We start from the raw sequence: 22,183 nt of genomic DNA, 5'->3' as shown, positions 1-22,183 counted from the left end.
TTAGCACAGTGGTTCTCAACACCAGCTGCACGATGGCACCACCAAGGGAGCTCTTTAAAATTTTGATGCCCACACCATGCTCCAGTATATGAGGGTGGACCTGGGTTTCAGTATTTTTTATTGTTTTGCCCTCGGTAGCTCCCAGATGAATCCAGTTTGCAGCCAGCATTGGGAACCTTTGCCTCTAGAAGTTGTTCCCAGTCTCCTGGGAGGTTTCGGGGGTAGGGACAAGCGATGGCTGGTATGTATGATGGCTGTGGATTGTCTCATCAGCAGACTCTGGCACCCCTTCATTATTCGATTTATTTCTGACTAATTGAAGGACCAGCTCCTGGCTAGATGGGGAAGCTGGCTGAGTTTCCTTCCCCGTTCAGATGTGCAAGTCCAGGCATGAACTGGTGGGCTTTCATTTTATTGACAGACTTCAAGGAACTCCAGTCACCTTGCTGTGCCGTCTGGATCTCTACTCCCCTTGCCCCACCCCTGCTGGACTGTCACCTGCCTGGGAGCAGGGACAGTGGGCCATGCCTTGTAACCCCATTGCTGTATTATCACTAACCTGTGTTCACCGCATGAATGAATCAGTGGACGGATGGATGGATGTCAGATGGGGTGAAACCTACTCCGTATTGGGCTTCTACTGTGTATCAGGCACTCGACATCCTAACCACCCAGAGAGGTAGGCGTTATTCGAATATTCATTGCATTTTTCCTTGATGAGGAAACTGACACTTAAAAAGGTTAAGCAGCTTTCCTAAGACCATTGTACTAGTTAGTTACGGCACTGGGCTTCGAACTTCGGTTGTCTAGCTCCAAACCCCATGCATGGATTTTCTACTCCCTCACTCTTCAGATGGGAGAGTCTGCGCTTGGAACCAGCCCTGCCCCCAAACTCTGAGGATGACCGTGGACAAGGCTAAGGGAACTTCTACAAAGGAAAGCTGAAGCACATGAGACACTCACCAAGAGCAGCCGACCACGTTTTAGGCTTCAGCCTCAACCACCACGCGAAGCTGGTTGGATCAAGCTCCTTAAGTGACGTGCCCAAGGTCACGTAGCCAGTAAGTGGCAGAGCCAGGAGGCAAAACCCAAGTCTGTCTGCCTGTAAATTTCATGATCCTTCCAGCAAACCACACTGCCCTCAATCCTGACCCAGCTGCATTGAATGCAGTCATGTTTGTCCACGAAAATAGCCAAACAGTTTAATCCAGAGGTCACTCGCTGCCCACAGAGGTGTTTTGTTTGGCCCATGGAGTGTTTTTAAAAAAAGTTTTCAATGTGTTGCCAACATTTAGAAATCCTACACAAATCTGGATTTCTTTCTGGATTCACTTGAAAACGGAGCAGACTGGATCAGACCAAGCTCACTTTTCCGCCTGGCCTCAGTGGCCAAAGCTTGCATTCACTAGTTTGCCATAACCCCTGTGATCCTCTCTTTGAGTTATTTGTGCCAGTGTTGCAACTGCTTATTTTTATTTCCTTGTCCTGGCTTAATGACACACACATCTCTGAGGACAGATTTAGCCTGGCCTGGGCATCGTCCATTGGTTGTTGGCCATTTGCTGACAGATTGTGTGTGTAGAGGAACACTTCTTTCTCTTTCCCCTCTGGCCCCAAAGCCTCTTCCTCTCTAGCGTCTCAGAACCTGGACTCTCTTCTTTCTCGCATTAGGGTCTCATGAATTCAGACACTATGGCAGCATTTCCGGGAAGATGTTCAGTAGCACACTGGTGAATTGTGTGTGTGTGTGTGTGTGTGTGTGTGTGTGGGTGCACATGTATGCATGCTGTGTGTGTATCTGAGTGAGTGTGTGTGGTGGGGTAGGTGGGTGATTGGGTAAAAATCTGCCTGGAAAAACGTGTTCACTGTGCAAATAAGTTCAAAAACAGAAGTCCTCTCATGACGGCTCTCTTTTTGGAATTTGACAATGGACGTGAACGTTTAAAACCTCTGAAAAGTTCTGTTTCACTTACTAAACCTTATTTATTCCGAAGTCTGTAGACCTATATGACCAGAGAACCCTTGGCAAGTGTGGTACTCATTATAGTCTCCCGAAAACCACAGTCTTCTTTTCAAATACAAGGAATGGAAATACAGACTCATGATGAGAGGGAGCCAGGGGAACACAGGAGCTGACATTTAAAGACACAGGGCTGGTGCTGGATTGGGAAGGTGGCTTTCCAGGCCCCTGGTGGTAAAGGCAGGCAGGATAGGCCGTCCCGGGGTCTGTACAGTCTATGGGTCCATGAGAGAATGTCTATAGAGTTGTGGTGCCTGGCACGTGGTGAGATGTCATTGCAACTTTAGGGAATCGTATAGTCACAATGAATTTCCTTTTAATGACCTTAAAGAACAGCTGTAAAAGGGGAAAGAAATGATGAGACAGTCTCATAGACGTGGAGGGGATTCTACTGCGGGAAGGCTCAGCCTGGTTTCCTTACCTGGGTACGGGGAGAGAGTATATGAGTGGCTACCTACATTAGCAGTCTCAAACCTGAGTATGAGGGTGGTCCAAGGAGCTTGTTAAAGTTGTAGATTCCCATCTCCACTTCCAGAGAATTGGAATGAGTAAGTCTGGGGTGGGGCTCAGGAATAACATTTTTAACCAACACGTCAGATGACTCTATGCGGGTGGAATCTGCACGTTTTCACTGAACAGAGTTTTGTGGGGCTAATAATGCGTCTCAGTAAAAGGGGGGGAAATGGAAAGATGGCAGAATCAATGGTAGTTACTTGGACCGCTAGAGACAGATGACTTGGCATGAAAGTTGAGGCATGAACTGAGGTCAAAAGAGCGGAAAGTGCTCATAAGTTAACCATGATCGTTTTGACTTGGCATTTCATGCATAACCCTCACCAACAACCCACTTCAGGAAATATAATGGGTTAACTGAGGATGGGAGAGTCTGCTGTGTGAATATGCAGTGGTGTGTATTAGAATCATAGTTACGGGGACAGCTGGATTCAGCATTAAGGGAAGAAGGGAGTTCTTGGGTTTATGAGGCTTTGCGTAACTTTTCAGAAGTTAGCCTGCTGTGTCATGATGCCTAGTGACGTCTTTTCATCATGCTGGATCAGGTGTCTTGAATAAATACTTAGATGATTCAAGCTAAGTGAATCACAGTCCAGATAGAAGCAGGAGACCAGAAAGTCCCAGAAAGGAGGTCTCTGAGAACAACAAAGGAAATGGTAGAACCCTGTGAAGAGCAAACAAACAACAAACGGCCTCTCCCCCGGCATGGGGCTATTCTAAGGACAAAGAGTAAAGAAAAAGCAAAGGCAAATAGAAACCCCAGGAAAAACAAAAGGCTTCATAATAAAGGACATTCAAACAAGTGCACTATCTCAGGTCACAGTGAAAAACGTTTACATAATCCTAATATTGTAGATAGTGGTTTATAACCAAAAATATGACAATGATATTGGAAGATGGGGGAGATGCCAGGTGGTATTAAGGAACTCAGACATTAGCTACCATATAGGGATCATTCATAGACTATCCACAATTGATATTTAAAGCCGATCAATATATAACTGAAGACATGTATTGAGTATTTGCAACTACCAGAAGAAAGGGCTGAAAGTTAAAAGTGACTGTAGTAACCAGGGAAACATGGGTGGGTGGTAGGAAGGGATGGTTTCAGGCTGCTGGGTTTTATTCTTTCAAGGCTACTAAATGTTTTAGAGCCATGTTATTTTAATTTACAATATAACTGAAATATCTGCAGCTCTGCAGGGTCCTGGTGCCCCTGGGAGGCCATGGGCAACCAGCAAAGAGTTCTACCACTAAGAAAACAGAGCCAGGCTTAGGTCTTGACTGGGGGATGCCTCTTCCCTGGACTCATCCATGGATGGAGAACAGAGAAGACAGCCAGGTTCTGGGTGTCAGAGGAATGCAGCATCCCTCCCTCCTCAGAAAGAGCCCAGCCTCTGGCCTCTAATCACGGCCTGGGGTAGGGGGCGGGGGGTATTTCCTGCAGAACTGGAGCCAGGCCAGAGGAAGGGCAATGGGTGGGGGTCCCTGGGCCAGAGCTGGGGATGCTGGGGGCTGGCCGGATGGTGTGTGTGGGGTGTCACTTACGTGCACATACTCCTACTGCGTACCTCGGGCTGTCCCCACTGTAGTCGCAGTAGAGGCCCCGGTGGGGGTCACAGACAGCAGCCTCCGTGCAGTTGTCCCCGAGCTGCTGAGCACACATCTTACAGCATTCGCAGCCGTCTGTGATGAGGCTGACCCCCAGCGGGCAGCGGGGCGGGGATGGCGGGCACTCGCACGGCCACTTGCAGAACTGGGGGTGTGCAGAGGTGTCCTCCAGGGCAGCCGGGGTGAAGACCGTGGCCGTGGGAGCTGGAGAGAGGGCCTGCAGGGGAAGGGCAGACATAAAGGGAGCTGCCAGGTAAGGGGTTCAGAGGCCAAAGGTCTGCAGTCACCTTCCCATCTTCATGGTGTTCAAAAGGCTTATGCGAAATTATGTTTCTCCACCATGCTTTTACTAGCCAGACGTCTCCTTTCACCTCGGTGCAACCATAGGAGGAGCCGGAGTTCAGAGACTTAAGCCAGTTGCCCGAATTCCCCAGCTGGTAGGCCGGGGGGCAGGGGCAGACTCTAGGTCAGATCTCTGAGCCCCATGGGTGTTTCCTTCCCTTCTGGCCATCCCGAAACCTGGGAGGTCCTTGAGTTGGCCTCGATGGAAGGCGAGGGAGCTACAGCTTTGAGTAAATGCCTTCTGATGTGGCACGGCCCACACCCCATCAATCGGTTGCTCTTTTCTCTGCATCCTAAAGATCTACCCTCTCCACTGAGGTTTCAGGTGTACAGCACAGTGATTCAGTTATACATACATACAAAGACACATGCACATATATGTAAATTCCTTTTCAGATTATATCCCCTTATAGGTTGTTAGGAGATATTGAGTATAGTTCCCTGTGCTCTACAGTAGTAGGTCCCTGTCAGTTACCTATTTTAGATACAGTAGTGTGTGTCTGTTCATCCTAAACTCCTAATTTATCCCTCTACCCCCCTTTCCCTTTGGTAGCCATACATTTGTTTTCTATGGCTGTAGGTCTACTTCTGTTTTGTAAGTAAGTTCATTTGTATCTTTTTATTTTCAGATTCCACATATAAGTGATATGCATATTTAACATCGGGTTTCAGGCAGGTATTTTTATTAATTTTCTTCTCCTTCTTATTTCCCCTCTGAGCCCCAGGAAAGGGCTGCATGGGTGGCAGCGGTGTCCAGCCTCGTGCCTCCTGCAGCTGGCTTGCTCTGCCTCCGTAGGGAAGGGAGTCATGCTCTTGTTGCTGGTGCAAACCATGCAGAGAGGGGTCTTATTTTGTGCTAAGGGTAACGGACCACCACTCCACTTCCCCCACCTGTACTCCTCCCCAGAACCCCATTCCCATCCCCTAGCCCATATATTCATCTTTATGCTGGCAAATATGATGGACACGACAACAGGCCAGCGGGGAAGGAGACATAAGTCCCAAAGAGCCCCCCCTGCGCTGAAGATCAGGCAGATAGAACGGGAGGCTGCTCTGGGGTGCCGGCCAGTATTAGGAACTTCCAACTGCCTGTATCTCAGGGATCCAGTCCCCCGCCCGGCCCCTCCGGCTGCCTTCCTGAACAGCCCTCCTGGCCCCTCACTCTTTATACTGGAGGAAACCTAGGCCCAGGGAGGAAGGGAATTGCCTGAGGATGGAGAGTGGAGGCTGCATTTTCCCACCCCCAGGCGGTGGTTCCTGCTGGGGAGCCTCCTGTCTGGGGCTCCTGAATTCTGAGGTTAGCGGAGGTGGAGCCAGGGCTTGTGCGGGGTGCCCCACGGGCCAGCTCCTCCGTCTTGAACCAGAGCCTGCTCTGTGGACTTACAGATCTGCCCTTCATTCTTTGAACAATAGATGCTGAGATATTCCGACAGATTCCTTCTTTTCCTGAGGAGGAAAGCAAGATCCAAAAGGCAGAGGGACACATCCAGGATGACACGGCCCATGTCAGGGCCTAGGCACAAATGACTCTCCAAGCTCTCATTTCTGGGACCTTTACCTTTGCCCCCTCTGGGCTCTTTCAGTCACTCCACAAACATTTGCTGAGCTAGCTCACCGTCTCTCTTAAGTTTTAGGCGTTTGAAGATGAAGTTAAAAATGTCCTGGGCTTGTGGTGCCACAGCTTATAGGAGAGACAGTTATTCGACGTGTGTGAGTGCTGGGCACCGGGGCAGCCCCGGGAGCTCTCTGACTACTGGGGCAGGAAGCTCTCTGCCGAGGTCAGTGGTGTGCATCCTTGAGTGCTTGGCTGTGAGAACCAGAGGCCAGGAGAGATGGTCCAGGTTGAAGTGTTGGATTAGTTGGGCTCTTGGTTCTGTGCTCGGCACATAACAAGTGCAGTAAATATTAATTTGACACATTAAGGGCCTTTGAAAGTCAAAAATGCAAACGTTGATTTGAGGCTTTCGTCACCTCTAGGCTTGGTTTCAGGCAGGTTTGCTGGTGGGGAGCAGATTGTGCTGGAGGTTGGCAGGGCTGGTCTGTGTTCATCGGGAAACATTTAGGTTACCTTCCCTTGTTTGCTTTTCCTCGAAAAGTACAACGTGACACACAAAACCCCAAACCCCCAAATCAATGAAACCACTCACTCACACACACACACACACACACACACACACACACACACTCACAAACCCTCATCTTTCTGACTCTGTGCAGAGAGACTTTTCCTTGTCAGTCTGTGGCAGTGGAGGCCTGGAGCTTTATGAGTCCCCCAGACCACCTCTGACAGTCTCTAGACCCTCAAGACCTACTCTTGGCAGAGGAAATAAAAAGAACCCTCTCCTCCAGGAAGCCTTCCATGCCTTTCCCAGGTTGTATTAGAGGTGCTGCCTCCCCCACTAAAATGTGAACTTGTAAAGGGCAGAGTCTGTGCCTTACTTCTCTGTGTGGGCCTGAAACACGGCTCACGGCCCACAGCAGGGCTGTGTAAGTGTCGCCTGGTGGAATGGATGGATGGGGAATTGTTGACTCTAAGGGGCTTTGGTGTCTCTTGATTTTTCAGGGTCTACCATCTTGGAAGCTTTTTTCTCTGCTCTAAGTTTGAGGGTCAAGAAAACAGCACGGGACCTGAGACAGTCAGAAGTGGGTTCTCTGTGTCCTTGGACAAACTGAGCCTCAACATCCCCATCTGTGAAATGGCCACAGTAATGCCCCCTCGGGAACTGTTGGGAGGGTGGAAGCATTGTGTATGCAGAAGCACTGTGTATGCAGGCCTGGCAAAGGGCAGACGCTCGAAAGCACGACTTTGCCCTTGCGCTCCCTTGCTTGTGCGCCCTGCCTCGCACCCACACAGCCCAGCACAAGACTTGGGGGTCTGGACACTTTGAACTGAGCTGGGATGGTCTGGAATCTGGATAGTAACCACCTCCACGTGGTTACTATCCATCCTGCTGTCTCCATACCAAGTTAAACCTCCCCAGAAGGAAGCCTCCTTTCCAAGCACATGCCGGGAGCCCCAGGGCACTCAGCTCCTCAAGGGGAGCTGCAGAGAAGGCCCCCACCTTGGATGAGGGAAGCAGGTGATGGCACCGTGGGGCAGTGGAGGGAGGGGCCCCGGGTCCGCCGAGCCAAGCCCTTGCTGTTGGCGCCATCTAGTGGTAGAAATCTCCCATCCCTAGACGGTCCTGGATGAGAGCTGTGGGGTGGGAAGACCTTTAGACCCCAGGGCCTGAGGACTCCTCATTTTGGTGCATGACCCTCTGAATCCCGACTGCCTTGTCCAGCACCCACACCCCAGGGAAAGTGACTGCACACACACACACACACACACACACACACACATCAGCCACCTTGAATACCCAAGATGGCACTGCATGTCCGCCTGCCCTTGGTCACGGTACAGGGACTATTGCAAACTCACTGGGCCTACATCATTTTTTATAACAGCAGAAGCTAAGGGTGAACAAAGGGAAGGAAAGCAGTCAGAAAGCAAGGAGAATATCTATCGTCTGGAGGAAAAGCCAAAGAGAATCAAGAAGAGCCCTGGGTACTTGCAAATTGCAGCTGTTCACATAAGAGTCTCTTTTACAATGTGCTTCTGCATGTGGACTCCCCGCGGACACCACTGTGTTTACAGGAAAGACAGGAGGGTGGGGCTGTGCCCTGATGCTTCCCGGGCTGGGCACCCAGGGCTCAGGCTCCTGCCTGGTTCTGCCCGCTCAACCCCTCAGCTCCCGGGCTGAGCCCACTGCCCACCTCCATCCTCAGAGACCCCAGGGCAGTGGCTTACACAGTCACTTCCTACCGTGGCTCCCAAACTTTACCATATGTTAGAACCACCCAGAAGCTTTGATAAACACTGATGCCCGGCCACTGTCCGCAGACAGCCTGACTGAAGTGGTCTGGGCAGAATCCTGGGCACTGAATGCAGCCGAGGGTGACAAGGGTCCACTTGCCTAAGGACCTGGTTAAGATACAGATGCCTGAAGCCCACTTGGAATATTCAGCTTCAGCTCTTCTATGCTGGGCCCAGAATGTACATGTTGACCTGCACCCCTGGTGATTCTTGTGAGAACGGGAACCCTCGTCTTAGAGAACTGGGCCAGGGGAGGGTACGATGGGGAGATTCTAGGCCATTTTCCTTTCTTAACATGACTTTTCTAGAACATCACTTACACGCCTAACCTGTCGGCAGCTTGATCAACCTTCCACAAAGCAGTCCAGGCCAGACTGCAGAACACACACCGTTTTTGGTAAGCAGGCCTCATGTAGTTAATTGAAAATGATGTACTTTGCTTTTACTGTTTTGTGAGAAAGAATGAAAAATGAAAGAAATAGAAAAGGAGCAGCTGCCCATGATAAGACCCCTAAGTGTCAGCTGGGTACTGAATGAATGTGTCCCCTCAAATTTATATGTTGACGTTCTAACCTCTCTAAAGGTCATGGTATTAGGAGGTGAGGTCTTTGGGGGGTGATGAGGTCATAAGGGTGGAGCCCTCATGGAAGGGATTAGTACCCTTATAAAAAGGATCGCAGAGAGCTCCCTGGCTCCTTCCACCATGTGAAGACACGATGAGAAGATGCCAGTTATGAAAAGGGTCCTCATGTAGAATGTGACCATGCTGGCCTGGACCGTGGACTTCCAGCCTCCAGGACTAGAAGCAACAAATTGTTTGTTAGCCACCCGGTGTGTGGTTTCCTAAAGAAGCCCAAAGGGGCTAAGACCATGTCTGCTACTTAACCCTCCGGGCAGGGAGGGTAATCACTAGGCAGGTTGAAAGCAATGAATCAATCCATTTAATCATATTTATTGGACAAACTTAAGCAGATTAAAATTAAGAAGGAAAACATTTTTACAACAATAAATGGTGGTAGGCATGGGAGCAGAGAGTAGGAGGCTGGCAGTGGTGGGGTGCCACCCTGAGACCTTAATCATCCTGATCGATGATGGAGCCAGACCCCACCATCCACTGAGAGTGTGTGTGGTTCATCGATGAACAGGGCCTGGGACCAGGAGGAAAGGGCAGGGCATCTGCAGTGAGTGGAACCCACTTCCCAAGGCTCTGTGACCTGGGGCCGTGCTCACCCTCTCTGAGCTTGTTTCCTCATTTGTAAAATATTAATGATGACAGCATCCTCCAGCAGCCCTAATGAGCAGTTATAGTCTTACCTCCATTTTACGGATGAGGAAACTGAAGCTCAAAGAGCGTAAGTAACTTGCTCACAGTCTCACAGCTGAGAAGGGGTCTCTGAGTGTCCCCAGAGTGTCCCTCCAGAGGGACTTATCACCACGCTGCCCTACTCCTTCATTCCTTCATTTTCATATCCATACATTCATTCCTCCATCCTCCCATCACACACATGTACTAAGCATCTCCTGCACGGTTGGTGCTCAGATGAACAAGGCGTGTGGTTCTTACCGGAAGGCAGTCACAGTATGGACACACACACAAGATTACAACACGGGGTGGTGACAATTGGAAGAGGTGGAAGAGGAGATGGGAGCCTCTCGCGGGGCTTTTCAGGGACAGATTGCCCTTTCTTGACTCCTAGGTGCTCAACACTGAGCCTGGCACACCGTGGGCTAGTGCTTCATGAATGGAAGGGATGGTAAAGAGCTTGGGCTTGCCCACGTTTGGGCGGCCACCCCCAGATGCTCCACCAGGGGGCAGGGTTGAGACAGGAATGGCCTGAGCCAGCCTCAGCGGGCCCTGGGGGTTTTAGGAAAGGGCTGCCTTGTCTGGAATCAGTTTCTGTTTTGCTCCTTCCCTGAAAAGACGCCTCGGTGGGCAGTGGGAGAATGTGGACACAGACCTGGGTCCAGAGCTGGGGAATGCCCCGTGGTCAGCCCTCTCCGACCGTTTGCTCTCACTTTTCTGGTGTAACTGACAGGCGGCCACCATGTGACCTGGTGGACACATTTTCTGAGCATCTCCTCCTCCGAGGATACCCCTAGGGGTCTGTACCCAGGGCTTGGTAGGAATGCCCTGCAGGTGGGGTCACCCTCTTGGAAAACTCTTAGCTCAAACCTCCCCAAGGCACCTGGCCTGAGTGTTTGGAGGACCCAGCACTGCCCAGAGCCTTCCATGCTCACTCCGGTTCCGATGGCAGGATCTCTAGGGACGTGAGGCCCAGCGCTGGCCAGGCTGCACGTCTTGGGAGGTGGAAGGTTTGTAGAGCTTTTCTGCTAATTAGTTTTGCAAACATGCAGTCTTATGAGCGTCTGTTTGGAAAAGTCGACTTTATATGGAGAAGGTAAAAAGGGCAGGAAGCCAGATTTCTTTCCAAATAACGAGCCCTCATGAATTTGTTCATTCATCAAATGAATATAAAGCATCTACAAAGTTCCCCGTATAAAGTCTCAGGGAGTGCCCAGCCTCCCCAGGAGACAGGAGTATGAAAAATGCAATTGCATTATAGAGCAAGGATCAGAAACCAGCCCCCAGGGACATCCCGCCCACAGCACTTTTTGTAACAGACTAGAACAGGTTCTACACTTTTAAAAGGCTGTAAAAAAAACAAAAAAGAAGATTCCATGGAGAGCCTATAGTCCACAAAACTTAGAATATTTACTCTCTGGTGTTTTTTTAGGAAATGATTGCTAACTTCTGTTATAGAGGGACAGCGCTATTAATAAGAGCTAACCCTGATGGAGTGTATAGCCAGTGGTGGGCATTTCTACCAGGGTTACGTATAATCAAACTTAAAACGTGTTCATTCTTTTTGGGGGACGTGTTCAAATATTCACACTGTTGGGAGAATAATATAATGAATCTCACATACCTATTCCCGCTTCAATAATTATCAACCAACCTCTGTCCATCTCCTTTCCTCTATTTCTCCCGCCTATACACATACTTTTTCATTCTTGAGGATTTCAAAGCAAACCTCAGACATCATGTGATTTTACCTGAAATTCTTCAGAGAGTGTCTCTAAAGTATGGAGAATTAAAACAAAACAAAACAAAACAATTTTCACACCAATTAACTTAGTTTGGTTACAATTTTGTAATTTTCCCTATAGCAAATACTTAGTCCGTATTCAGACTTCACTGATTATCTCAACGCTTTAAAAAAAAATCAGATGGTTTCTATGAATCAAGATCAAAATGAGGTCTACATGGTCTGCATTTTGCCTTTTATGCCTCTTTTATTAGTTTCCACGCTAAGTCATCTAGTCATTGTGAGAACCCTAAGAGGCAGGCTGCTTTTATAATCATCTCCCCCAGTTTACAGATAAGTAAACTGAGCCACAGAAAGGTCAGATCATTTGCCCAAGACCATTCACAAGTGGCAGAGTTGGGATCTGAACCAGTATCAGTCTCTTAAGGCATCACACCCAAGGGCCACAAGGTGGGGTGTCTCAGCAGAGTCTAGGGTCTATGAGAGCAAGGTGAGAGGGGAAGGGATGGGGCCGTGGAAGCAGGGAGGGCTTCCTGGAGGAGGAGCCATTTGGTCTGCATCTTTAAAGGAGGAGTGAGAATTGACCAGAACGGCAAAGAGAACATCCAAGCTGAGGAACGGCATAAGCAGGGGCGTGTGGGTGCTGCAAAGTGGCATGGAGCAGGAATGACCAGTGGTCACCGTTGCTGGGGCTTAGGGCTCAAGGACACGGGGAAGGCAAGCAGGCCTCATGGCCAGAGGACCTAAGGGCCATGCCTGGGACGTGTGCGCCTGCTGGGGGGAAAACGGGGATCTCTCCTGAGTCAGCCAACCCACTGTGCCAGGCAATGACCAGAACACCCCTGTAAGGGCAGTGCTGATGGTCTCCATTTGACAGATGGGGAAACTGAGGCCCGTGGAGGTTAGAGACACAGCAAGACAATTATACACTCTGTTCTGACTCTGGGTCTCGTATTCCCCCAGCAACCTCTAAGAGACCCTGTTCTTGCCTGATTTCCAGTTCATTCAACTCACGAAAAGGAGCAGAGAGCCTTCCACATCCCAGGCCTGGCTGTGGTGGTGGCCATGGCTGACCAGGGAGGGGACCAGCCCTGGAGCAAGAGCCAGTACAGACACAGGGGGAAGAAGCTGCCCTCTGAGCTTAAGCCTGTTCTGCATACAAGGGAAGAGCTAGCAGCCGTCCAGTAGCACAGAGGGAACCGTCTTCAGCCCCTACGGGTGGACCTGTAGGTGGGAGGCCCTGCGCTGCAGCCCTGATGCTGAGACTGTGGCCTTGGACGAGCTGCTTGCCCCCCTGACAGGGCAGGGGCAAGTGGGCTGAGGCAATCCCTCTGGCGCCGTCTGACTCTGACCATCGGCTCACTGAGCTGGGCCTCCGATAAGGCCTCCCCTCCATCCACCGCCTGGACCCCGACCGCTCCCCCTTCCCTCCTCCTGGATGGGGCCCTGTCTCGGGTGGGGAGGGCAGAACGTGGACAAGAGGCTGGGGCACAGGACACCCTGGGAAGGGGCCCTGCCAGCCCTGTGTGGGGAGCTTGGGGGTGTTCTTGAAGCGTGGATCGCAGGGAGGTCATCAAAATGTGTGCCTCAGTTTCCAAGTCTGTAAAGTGGGGGTGATACTCAGTGAGGCTCAGTGAGCTCCGTGTGGTCCTCAGCCCCCAGCGAGGTCCCAGCAAGGGTTGGTGCTTTTGATCCTTTAAGAGCTGAAGTTTGCAGTTGTCAGGACGTGGCTACTTGGGGTATAGGGCCAGCGACAGCTGGAGTGAGTGTGTGTGTGTATGGGGGGCAGATCTGAACACCAAGGGCAGCAGTAGGGAGGACGTGTAGACGGCTGCAGTCCCCAGTCCACATAGAACCCACCCACCAGCTTCTGCTGCCCAGGAGCTCTTGGAAAAGCCTAGAAGACAGCACCCCAACCCCAAAGCACCCTGATCATCACTCTCTCATCGCGGCCCCAAAGCTCCTTCTCGACGCGTGCTCAGCATCCAACCTGCATTCTCTGCCTCTGTCGCTGGGGCTCTGTGAGTCGGGCTTTTAGGTCCCTTGTATGGATGAAAAGCTGAGGCCCAGCCCGGAGGTGGGGGGCTGGCTCTCAGCCCCAGGTGCTGTGCCGCCATCTCCCCTCGGCCACCACTCCATCCTGCCGGGAGCACGGGCAGAGTGGGTTTCTCGTCTCCACTTTCAGATGAAGAAATCCAGGCTCAGAGATGAAACCAAAGCCTAGACTAGAATGGGGTCTTGTGACTCCTTGCTCTGTGCTCAGGAACCACACCCGTGGCTATGGCTCGCTGATCAGTCCTCTTAGTGACCGGGTCCGAGCGGGGAGCTGGAGGCCCTGGGTAAGGGAGAAAAGGGTGGATAACGGTGCAGGTTTCTCATGGGCTAGATGGAGGCATTATTCACGGAGATGGGGAGGCAGGTGGGACCAAGCTCTTAATGGTATTTACAGGGATGCTTCTCGAACTTGCGAGGCCTCAAGGATTGACTGTGGTCGAAAGTATCAAAACTCTGGAGTCCTGGATGGCTGCTCAACCAGCTCAGTAGGCCCAGGGGAGGCACCGCTGGTCTTTGCAGCAACGCCCGGGCATCCTAAGGACCAGGGCTGACCGGGTACCACTGAGATGGCGGGACCCTTGGAGATTAAGCTGGTGGTATGCTTTCCAGTTTTATGAGACCAGGACTACGCTCTGAGAGTTGAAAGAGGAGACGTGGGAAAAAGGGAGAATATCTGGGGACACCTTGAAGGGAGGAAGCATATCTAGAGGAACATTCCAGAGCATGGGCTTTTGGGGTGTCAGGCCAACCACACTCTTAATGAAGAGGCAGCAGTATGCGTTCCCTTACAAGAATCATGGCACCCGAGCCCTGTGACTGGCCCACCTGATGAATGAGTTGTGGCCCCTAGGAGTGGCTCACGCCTCCAGCTGGAAGCAAGTTTGGGGTCAAGTCCAACCTCCTCATTTTCAAGATTAGCAAATGAGCGCTATGAAGGCACGTGGCTTGTCTGATGTCGCGGTGGTGACTACCTCTCTGCGCGAGTGCGTTATTCTGCCCCAGGAGCGGGATCTGAGTCCCAGCTCTCTCAGAATATTCCTCCACCCTTAGACCACTTCCTTCCTCCTGCCCTTTTCAGCCCTGGGCGGGCTCAGGGCACATGGCCCCTCTCTCCACTCTAAGACTCGATGCAGGATTATGGGAGGGGCAGGGGAGGACCCCTCCCTTCCTGTCCTTTGGGCCTGGGCTCTCGTTTCCTCCGTCTTCCCCCTTATACCATCACCAAGGCCGAGCAGAGCCCAGGCCCATGCCCCAAGCCTGGACTTGCTTCCAGATTAGGGGGATGAGATGAGCAGATTTTATCACATCCCCTGGAATGCCCATTATTCACATTTGAGAGGCCCAGTTCCTTCTCTGATTCTGTCTCTCTTCCCCCCCACCCCGCCCCGCCACGATGGAAGGAAGAAGGGTAGGAGAGCTGGTGGATTATCAGGACGTCACGGCTGGAGGATATACCAGAGTCTCTCTAATTCGATGGTTTTGGAAACCATGTGTGTGTAAGAATCTTCAAGGTGCCAGTTAATGTACAGGTGCCTGGGGCTGGGGGTGGGAAGTCTCCCCAGGAATTCAGGCTCAGGGCCCCAACATTAGGTTTTTTTCTTCTGCAAGCCCTCTAAGCTTCCCTGTCAGATTTCCAACACATTCATCTGTGCTAGGGAAAAAATATCTGCCTCCAACACGTGAGCCGTCTTTGTCGATAGGGACTGAGTTAACCATCTATCGCCACATCTCTAGAAATAGGAAGGGGCTGGGCACATAGCCACACTGTTGACATCCATGGAACAAGTGAGCGGATGGGCTATGAAAATCACTGTCGTTGTCAACCTGACTCAGGGTTGTAAGACACAAGTCTCCCCTTCAAGCCTCATCATCACCACCATCACCATCACCACCATCATCATCAACATTATCACCATCATCATCATCAGTATTTCTTTCTCCTACGTGATAATCCAGAAGCCTTTACTGACTCCCTCTACATGTTCTGGGAAGCTGGCCAGGATGTGGAAACCTCGAGATCTTCTGAAGACCAACTCAGCACTGAGCCCAGCACAGCCCACCAATTACTCTGCCCCCCCCCACTTGCCCACCTGGTACTGAGCCTGGGGTCTTTACCCTTTATTCTTTAAGCCTCCCAAGAGGATTAGCACCCAAGAAGTGAGTACTAACATTATACCGTTTTACAGATGAAGAAACTGGCTCAGAGAGGCTGGGTTACTTGTCTGAGGGTGCACAGCTTGCAAGGAGAGGAGCTCAGTATTTTCCCTTCCCCACCTATTACGACCGTTCTATGTACACTTGTGTCTTTCCAGGACAACACTGTCTAGTAAAACATAATGTGAGTTCTGAATGGAATTTTACATTTTCTGGCAGCCACACTAAAACGTAAAGGTGAAATTTATTTTCATGATATATTTTGTTTAGCCCAATATCTTGAAAGTATTATCATTTCAACATGGAGTCAACAGAAAAAAATTATCATGAGAATTTCACGGTCTTGTATTCACACTAAGTCTTTGAAATCCAGTGTGTATTAGCCTTTCGGCTCAGCTGGGACCAGCCACATCTCAGCTGCCCAGCGGCCTCATGTAACAAGTGGCTACTGGTTGGGCAGTGCAGGTCTGGACTCTAATAAGCCTGCCTTGTAGGTGTGTGGTTTTCAAGGGAGCTGACGTACGCAGATGCTGGGGATGCAGTGCCCAGGACACAGTGAGCACCGGATCAGTGTTAGCGCCCATCGTCATCCATGTTACTGGGACGGACTGTGCTCCACGGGAATTGCTGAATGAATGAACAGTGTGCTGAAGCCTCGCCCGCAGACGTCTGCAGTGTTACACGGTTCTCTTGTGGGCCTTCCTACCCGGCTTTACTTCCTGGGTTGTGGTTGGCATCCCTCCCAGCTCCTCCCACAATCCCACCCTGGACCACTGCTGGCTTACCTCCCTGCTCCCATATGTAACCTACAGTGTGTGTAGCAGCCCCTTCCCACCGCTCAGAGAGATGGCAAAGTTTTCTGGGAGGAATTCCAGGGTTTCTGTTTGTACAAAGACAGCCTCCTGGCGTTGGGCTGCTTGGCCGGCGTGGGGCAGGGGCCTTCCTGAAGCCTGGGGAGGTGGTGCCGCTGACAGCCTGGAGGTACTGCCCAGCCCAAGGTCAGGATCGGGTCTCCCAAGGAGCACCGTTCCTGTGCCCGTTCCAGAGCGTGAGCCCTCACCAAGGGCCGTGCCCAGGTGGAAAACGCCAGCCCGAGCCGTGCTCTCGCCAGCATCCTGGACAAGCAGTGGGCAGGAGGGGCCCAGAGCTGGGAGCAGAGTGTCCAATCTGACGGAAGAGGCTCTGAGCAGGGAGCTGGCGGGTGTGGGGTTTGAAATGCTAGCTCAGATCCCAGCTATACACAGGAAGTGTAAAGAAGCCATCCTGCAATCTTTTAAAAGGGATGTGCCACTTACCCGGGGCCACGTGATTCTGTAGTTGGTCTGAGGGGCTGAAAGTGGGTTTGCGTTTCACACTCAGCCCACGTATCCTCAAGCACACACGCATACACCATGGGACTTTATACCTTCAGACAAGCCGCAGTCACTTACACATGCACGCTTTTACCCCTGTGCACACCAAGACACATTTCTATGGGAGAAGGTATATGGGTCTCAGCTGTACACAGACAACCAGAGACCTAACGTGTGCCCCGGAATTTATCAGCACAGCCTTCGTGTACCTGGTCATATGCTTCTGAGAGGCTTCCCTCAAGCTGCCCTGTGTTCACTCCTCGGCAACGGGGAACTTGATGGGGCTCAGGTTGTCAGCCCCGATTAACAAGAGAGGACGGGAAGGTCCGAGTGGTTAGGGGACTTGCTGTAAGCTCAGTAGGGTCACGGACTTTGTGCTTCTCATATTTGCAGAAGTACATGGACCAGGGAGGCAAGAGGCTGTATTGTTGAGAGCTGACCTAGGTTCAAAGGTCAGCTCCACAGATGACTAGCTGTGTGACCTTGGGCAAATTACTTAACCTTTCTGAGCTTCAGTTTTTATCTACAAAGGAAGATGATTACATCTGCTTAATAGTATTGCTATGAGAATTTAGGAGATGCTTAATAAATAATCATAAATGTCACGTGGATGAACTGAGGAAGGTCTTACGTATATAAATATATAGGCTTTGGCGCAGTGCTTGGCAACCGCCCCCCCAAATGTAGACCCTCTCTCTTAGCACAAGGGAGGTACTTACTACTTGTAGAAGGAAGAAAAGAACAAAGAGATGGAAAAACAAGGTCTTTCTGTAGCTCACCTTTATCATATGTTACATTCCTGAGTACACTTGGCTACGTTTCTGAGCTCACTGCCCTGTCCCGCTCCTGGATTTATCTCTTCCTGGGTTGGCCTCTTCCTCCTTCAATTACGGAACTTTTCGATAATGTTTTACTATCCGACAGGGCAAGTCCCCCCTCACAATTCGACTTCCTAGAAGTTTTCTTGGCAATTCTCATGAACCTTTTCTTCCATATGGACACATCTATCATCATTTTTTTCCATTAAAACCTCAGTGGGACCTTGAATGGACTCACATTCCCTTTATGTATGAGTTTGGGGAAGATGACCACAGATGGAACTTGGCTCTGAAGGAAAGTACAGGTTGACCTTTGTCTCCCAGCCCTCACTGGGGGGTTAAGGCTCTATCCGGAGAGCTCCTGAATCAGATAACAGTGTTGCAGGGGGGAAGTATGGGTCCCCACAGAAGGTCCCCGGACAGGGGCACTGAAGAGAGGTACCTTGTCTCCTCCCAGAAACCTTCCCTCCATCCTGCTGCCTGGACTCCCAACTCCTGTGCTGTGCATCCCCTCGGCTGAGCCTGTGGGTCTGTACCCCCTCTTCCCTAGTGCAGATTGCTCTGAGGGGGTACCTGGGGTTCCCCTGTACTTGGACCCCCCACATACTTCTCTCCTTCTCCTCACTCAGACCTCACTACCCTACCCCTCTCACCTCTTCTCCATCCACCCCCTGTCCTCCCAGACATTGCAACCCTGAAATAAAGGCTGATATGGTGTCTTCTGGGTGCTCCAGTTTTCAGGAAAGCTATGGAAGAGAGAGTGGGATTTGGCAGGAAACGATCTGAGTTTGAGCCGTCCCACTTATTAATTGTGAGACCCTGGGCAGGTCCCTTATTTGCCCTGTCTCCATTTCTTTCATTTGTAAAATGGAATTAATATCCTTTTTTAAAAAACTTTTTATTTTATATTGGAGCATACTTGATTAACAATGTTGTGTTAGTTTCAGGTGTACAGCACAGTGATTCGGTTATACGTATAATGTATCTATTCTTTTTCAAATCCTTTTCCCAGTTAGCTTGTTACAGAATATTGAGCAGAGTTCCCTGTGCTCTACAGTAGGTCCTTGTTGGTCGTCCATTTTAAATACAGCAGTGTGTACATGTCAACCCCAAATTCCAAACTCCCTAAAAGTTCCCTGACCAGGGATGGAACCCGTGCCCCCTGAATTGTGGGGGCAGAGTCTTAACCACTGGACTGCCAGGGAAGTCCCTTCTTCTTTTTCTTTTTTTTTTTTGGTAGGATGGCTCAGCACCAGCTACATTCAGAAGCCGCACAAGTTATGGAGGATTTAACAGCAAGTCACCCAGACGCCCTCCCTGATCTCATCAATGCACACTACCGTGCTTGGAGGAATATCCATCACCCAGCGCCTATGAGCAACTGGCCTGTGGTCAGCCATCAGCTCTCAGCCTCAGATCTGGTTGATTCAGAACCAGCATCTTTGAGCCCACGGGCAAGTAGCTTACCCCCAAGCCTCAGCTTCCTCATCTAGGAATGGGGCACATCAGTCCCCAAGAAAGCTGTCCATGGGTAATAAACTCCCTCTTGCCATCCTCCCTCGTTCTCTTGGCCTTACTACTGGCAGCAGGCCCTGGCCCGGGCTGTGGGATCTTGGATTCAGAAGCTCTTCACAGCTGCCCACCTCCTGCCCACCCCGTGCCTGCTCCAAGCCTCGAGCCAGCCCGCCTGGCTCTGTGCTGCCACGTGTCTTATCCCTGGCTTCTCGGAGGTGCAGACCTTCCTCCCTTCCCCTCCGTGTGCCTTGGGATGGAGGTGGGAGAGAAAGAACCCTTAGGGTTCCCCTGAAACAGCGGGCTTCCTCTGCAGACCCGAATGTACATGCTTCATAAACTGTAGAGGGCTGTGCAAGCCCAAGGCGGCCGCATTTGGGTTAGAGAATCAGCACAAGCACTGTTTTGTGCAAGTTAGTGCTTTTGTTGGGAGCTGACATGATCCCTTCCAACTTTTCTTCGCCTTTTCTAACTCCCCCACCCCCCACCCTTAGTGCTTTTGTTGGGAGCTGACATGATCCCTTCCAACTTTTCTTCGCCCTTTTTCTAACTCCCCCACCCCCCCACCCCCTGCCTTGTAGCATCTCCGACACTTGGAAACTCATTTTCCAAACTCAAAGACTAGAAGTCTAACAATAGTTTTCCTTACTTTATGCTGCTCAGAGAGGGTGAGTGACTAGCCCAAGGTCACACAGCCAGTCTGGGCATTCCTACGTCTGGCGTCCAGGCTCCCTGACTCTGTTCCTTTGAGTGTCCCTTTCTGCTGCATTTCAGGTGGGAATAAAAGGCGTGGAAGTCCTGTTCGTTTTGTTTCCCCAGGTGCTGGCTCTGCTCCTCCCCTTGCCGGGATCAGCTGTCCCCAGCAGCTCTACTCCTCACCCTGGGCCTCGCCCTTGCTCCTCAGTGGACACCTCCCTGCCCCCTAACATTCCAGCCCTTCTCATCCTGCCCACCCATGCAGCAGGACCGGTGGAGATGGGAGCTGGGACCCCTCTCCGTGCCCCTCCGGGCAGGACTCACCATGGCCGGGGTGCTGCCCACTGCTCCTACTGCTGTCACTGCCACCAGCGCCCACGGCAGGAACCACCTCATGCCTGGAGGTCAGTGGCCAAGGCATCTACGGAGCAGCCCAGAGGATCCGGCCACCTCTCGGGGGAGCTGGGCCGAGACTGACCTGGCCCATCGGGAGTGCCAGATATGCCTCTTCCCGCAGCCCTGAGGGGGTTTTATTAAAGCAAGATCTGACGTCAGGGTTAAGGACAAACCCTGCATTTTCCCTCTGAAAAACTTTTCCTGCCTCTCTCTCTCTCTCTCTCTCTTTTTTTTTTTTTTTCTTTCTTCCCTCTGTCCCCACCTCCAGCCCAAGCTTGGCCAGCCTCCCCGGCTCTGACAGCTCTTAAAGGGAAAGTTACAGGGCTATGATTTCACATCAGGGCGGTAAATTCTCACAGAAGGAGCTGGGGTCATCCTGCCTAAGCGTTTCTCAAAGGTGGGGCGGGGGAGATGGTGGGAGGGTACCAGGCGGAGGTGGAGATACAGTTACAGGGGCCAGCGCTGGCACGGGCTTTGAAAGCGCTCCCAGTGGAGAAAATAAACTCCCTTCCATTCCCTCCCGGCTGCTCCTACTTCTGGTTTGCATTTGTCATCTTTCACTCCTCTCTCCCTGGCTGCAAGCAAAGGAGGGTGGCTTTAGTCCACTGATCATGAAATGGTATGAATTCACAAATGAGCTCAGGGCTGGGGCCCTGGTTACCATCATCACCTCCTCTACAAATTAAAGCTCTGGTTTCCAATTTACAGGCGTTCCCGCCCCTGCTTTTAGCCTGAAGCCCTTGGGTACTGGAGCTGTCTCCTGATGTCTGGGTGCCTGTTACCCCTGGTGGGTTGGGGTGCCTGGCTTTCACCCCTTGCTGGACACTTGCCACACTGGTGAGGGGTCTCCTTTGGAGCCTGGTCTGCCCTCATCCAGCCCGCTCATCCCCACGTGGACCTCAGCCACAGCCTCTGGACTGGTCCCCCAGCCTCCTGTTCATTACGTCCACACTTCTCAGAGCCACCAGAACAATCCTTGGCAAATGGAACCAAGGTGATGGCGGTCTCCTGGCTCCAGCCTCCCAAAGCCTGCCCATTGACTTAGCATGGCATTCCCAGCCCTTGCGTGGCCTCCAGGCCAGCAGCCTCCCTCATCTCTTCTCCTTCCATTCTCCCTCCCCTGCGCTACACTCAGCCTCGGTGGACTCCTTGCTGTTCCTCTCACACCCCAGCAAATTCTCATCTCTGGACCTCAGTGGGAACTCTCTCCCCTGTGGTTTTCATAACAATTACGCCATCTCTTCCCTTTTACTGTAACATATACAAGGGGATGCTGAACGATGTGTGTCTGCTCGGCGGTGGTGGCAGGCTTGTGCCTGTGGAGGGAGATTATGACCATAGACACAACCTCCATAAGAGGTGACTCTGATGATCTCTCCATTCATTGACTTAGGGGTGGGCCTCTCACCCAATTCTGGCCAATGAGACAGAAAGAGGACTCTGCTGGGGGCTCCTAGAAAGGACTCCATTCCTCAGGAGGAGAAAAATCTTCTCTATGAATTCTCTTTCTTCCTTGAGTTCAAAGTTGATGGCTGGAGCTGCAGCAGTCATCTTGTACATATAAGGCACAAGCTGGAGGATGAAAAGCCAACATGCTGAGGATGGTAGAGCAGAAGGACGGAAAGAACCTGGGTCCTTGGAACTTAAGGTGTTACTGAATTCAACCTGGACCTTCAGACTTCCCACTGTATGAATTAATTTGATGACTTATTGCTTAAGCCATAGATTAAGAGTAATTTGCTCATATAATCCTAATGACTATACGGGATTTGTAGAAATCATGGATGTAAAGTGGCAGTGGGGTATCTGTC

At 51.2% G+C, this 22,183-nt stretch overlaps 1 protein-coding gene across 1 annotated transcript in view; it reads right to left on the bottom strand.

Moving 5' to 3' along the window:
• Positions 1-20,529, bottom strand: part of CCN4 (cellular communication network factor 4) — a 30,360-nt gene extending 9,831 nt beyond the window's left edge. The window contains 2 exon segments of the mRNA XM_032610259.1: positions 4,082-4,361; positions 20,301-20,529. Coding sequence (XP_032466150.1) covers positions 4,082-4,361; positions 20,301-20,372 — 352 coding nt within the window. The 5' untranslated portion in view covers positions 20,373-20,529.
• Between the last annotated feature and the right edge of the window lie 1,654 nt (positions 20,530-22,183).

Source organism: Phocoena sinus, chromosome 17 (genome assembly GCF_008692025.1).
Source record: "Phocoena sinus isolate mPhoSin1 chromosome 17, mPhoSin1.pri, whole genome shotgun sequence".
NCBI lineage: Eukaryota > Metazoa > Chordata > Mammalia > Artiodactyla > Phocoenidae > Phocoena > Phocoena sinus.
This window is presented reverse-complemented; position numbering and strand designations above follow the sequence as displayed.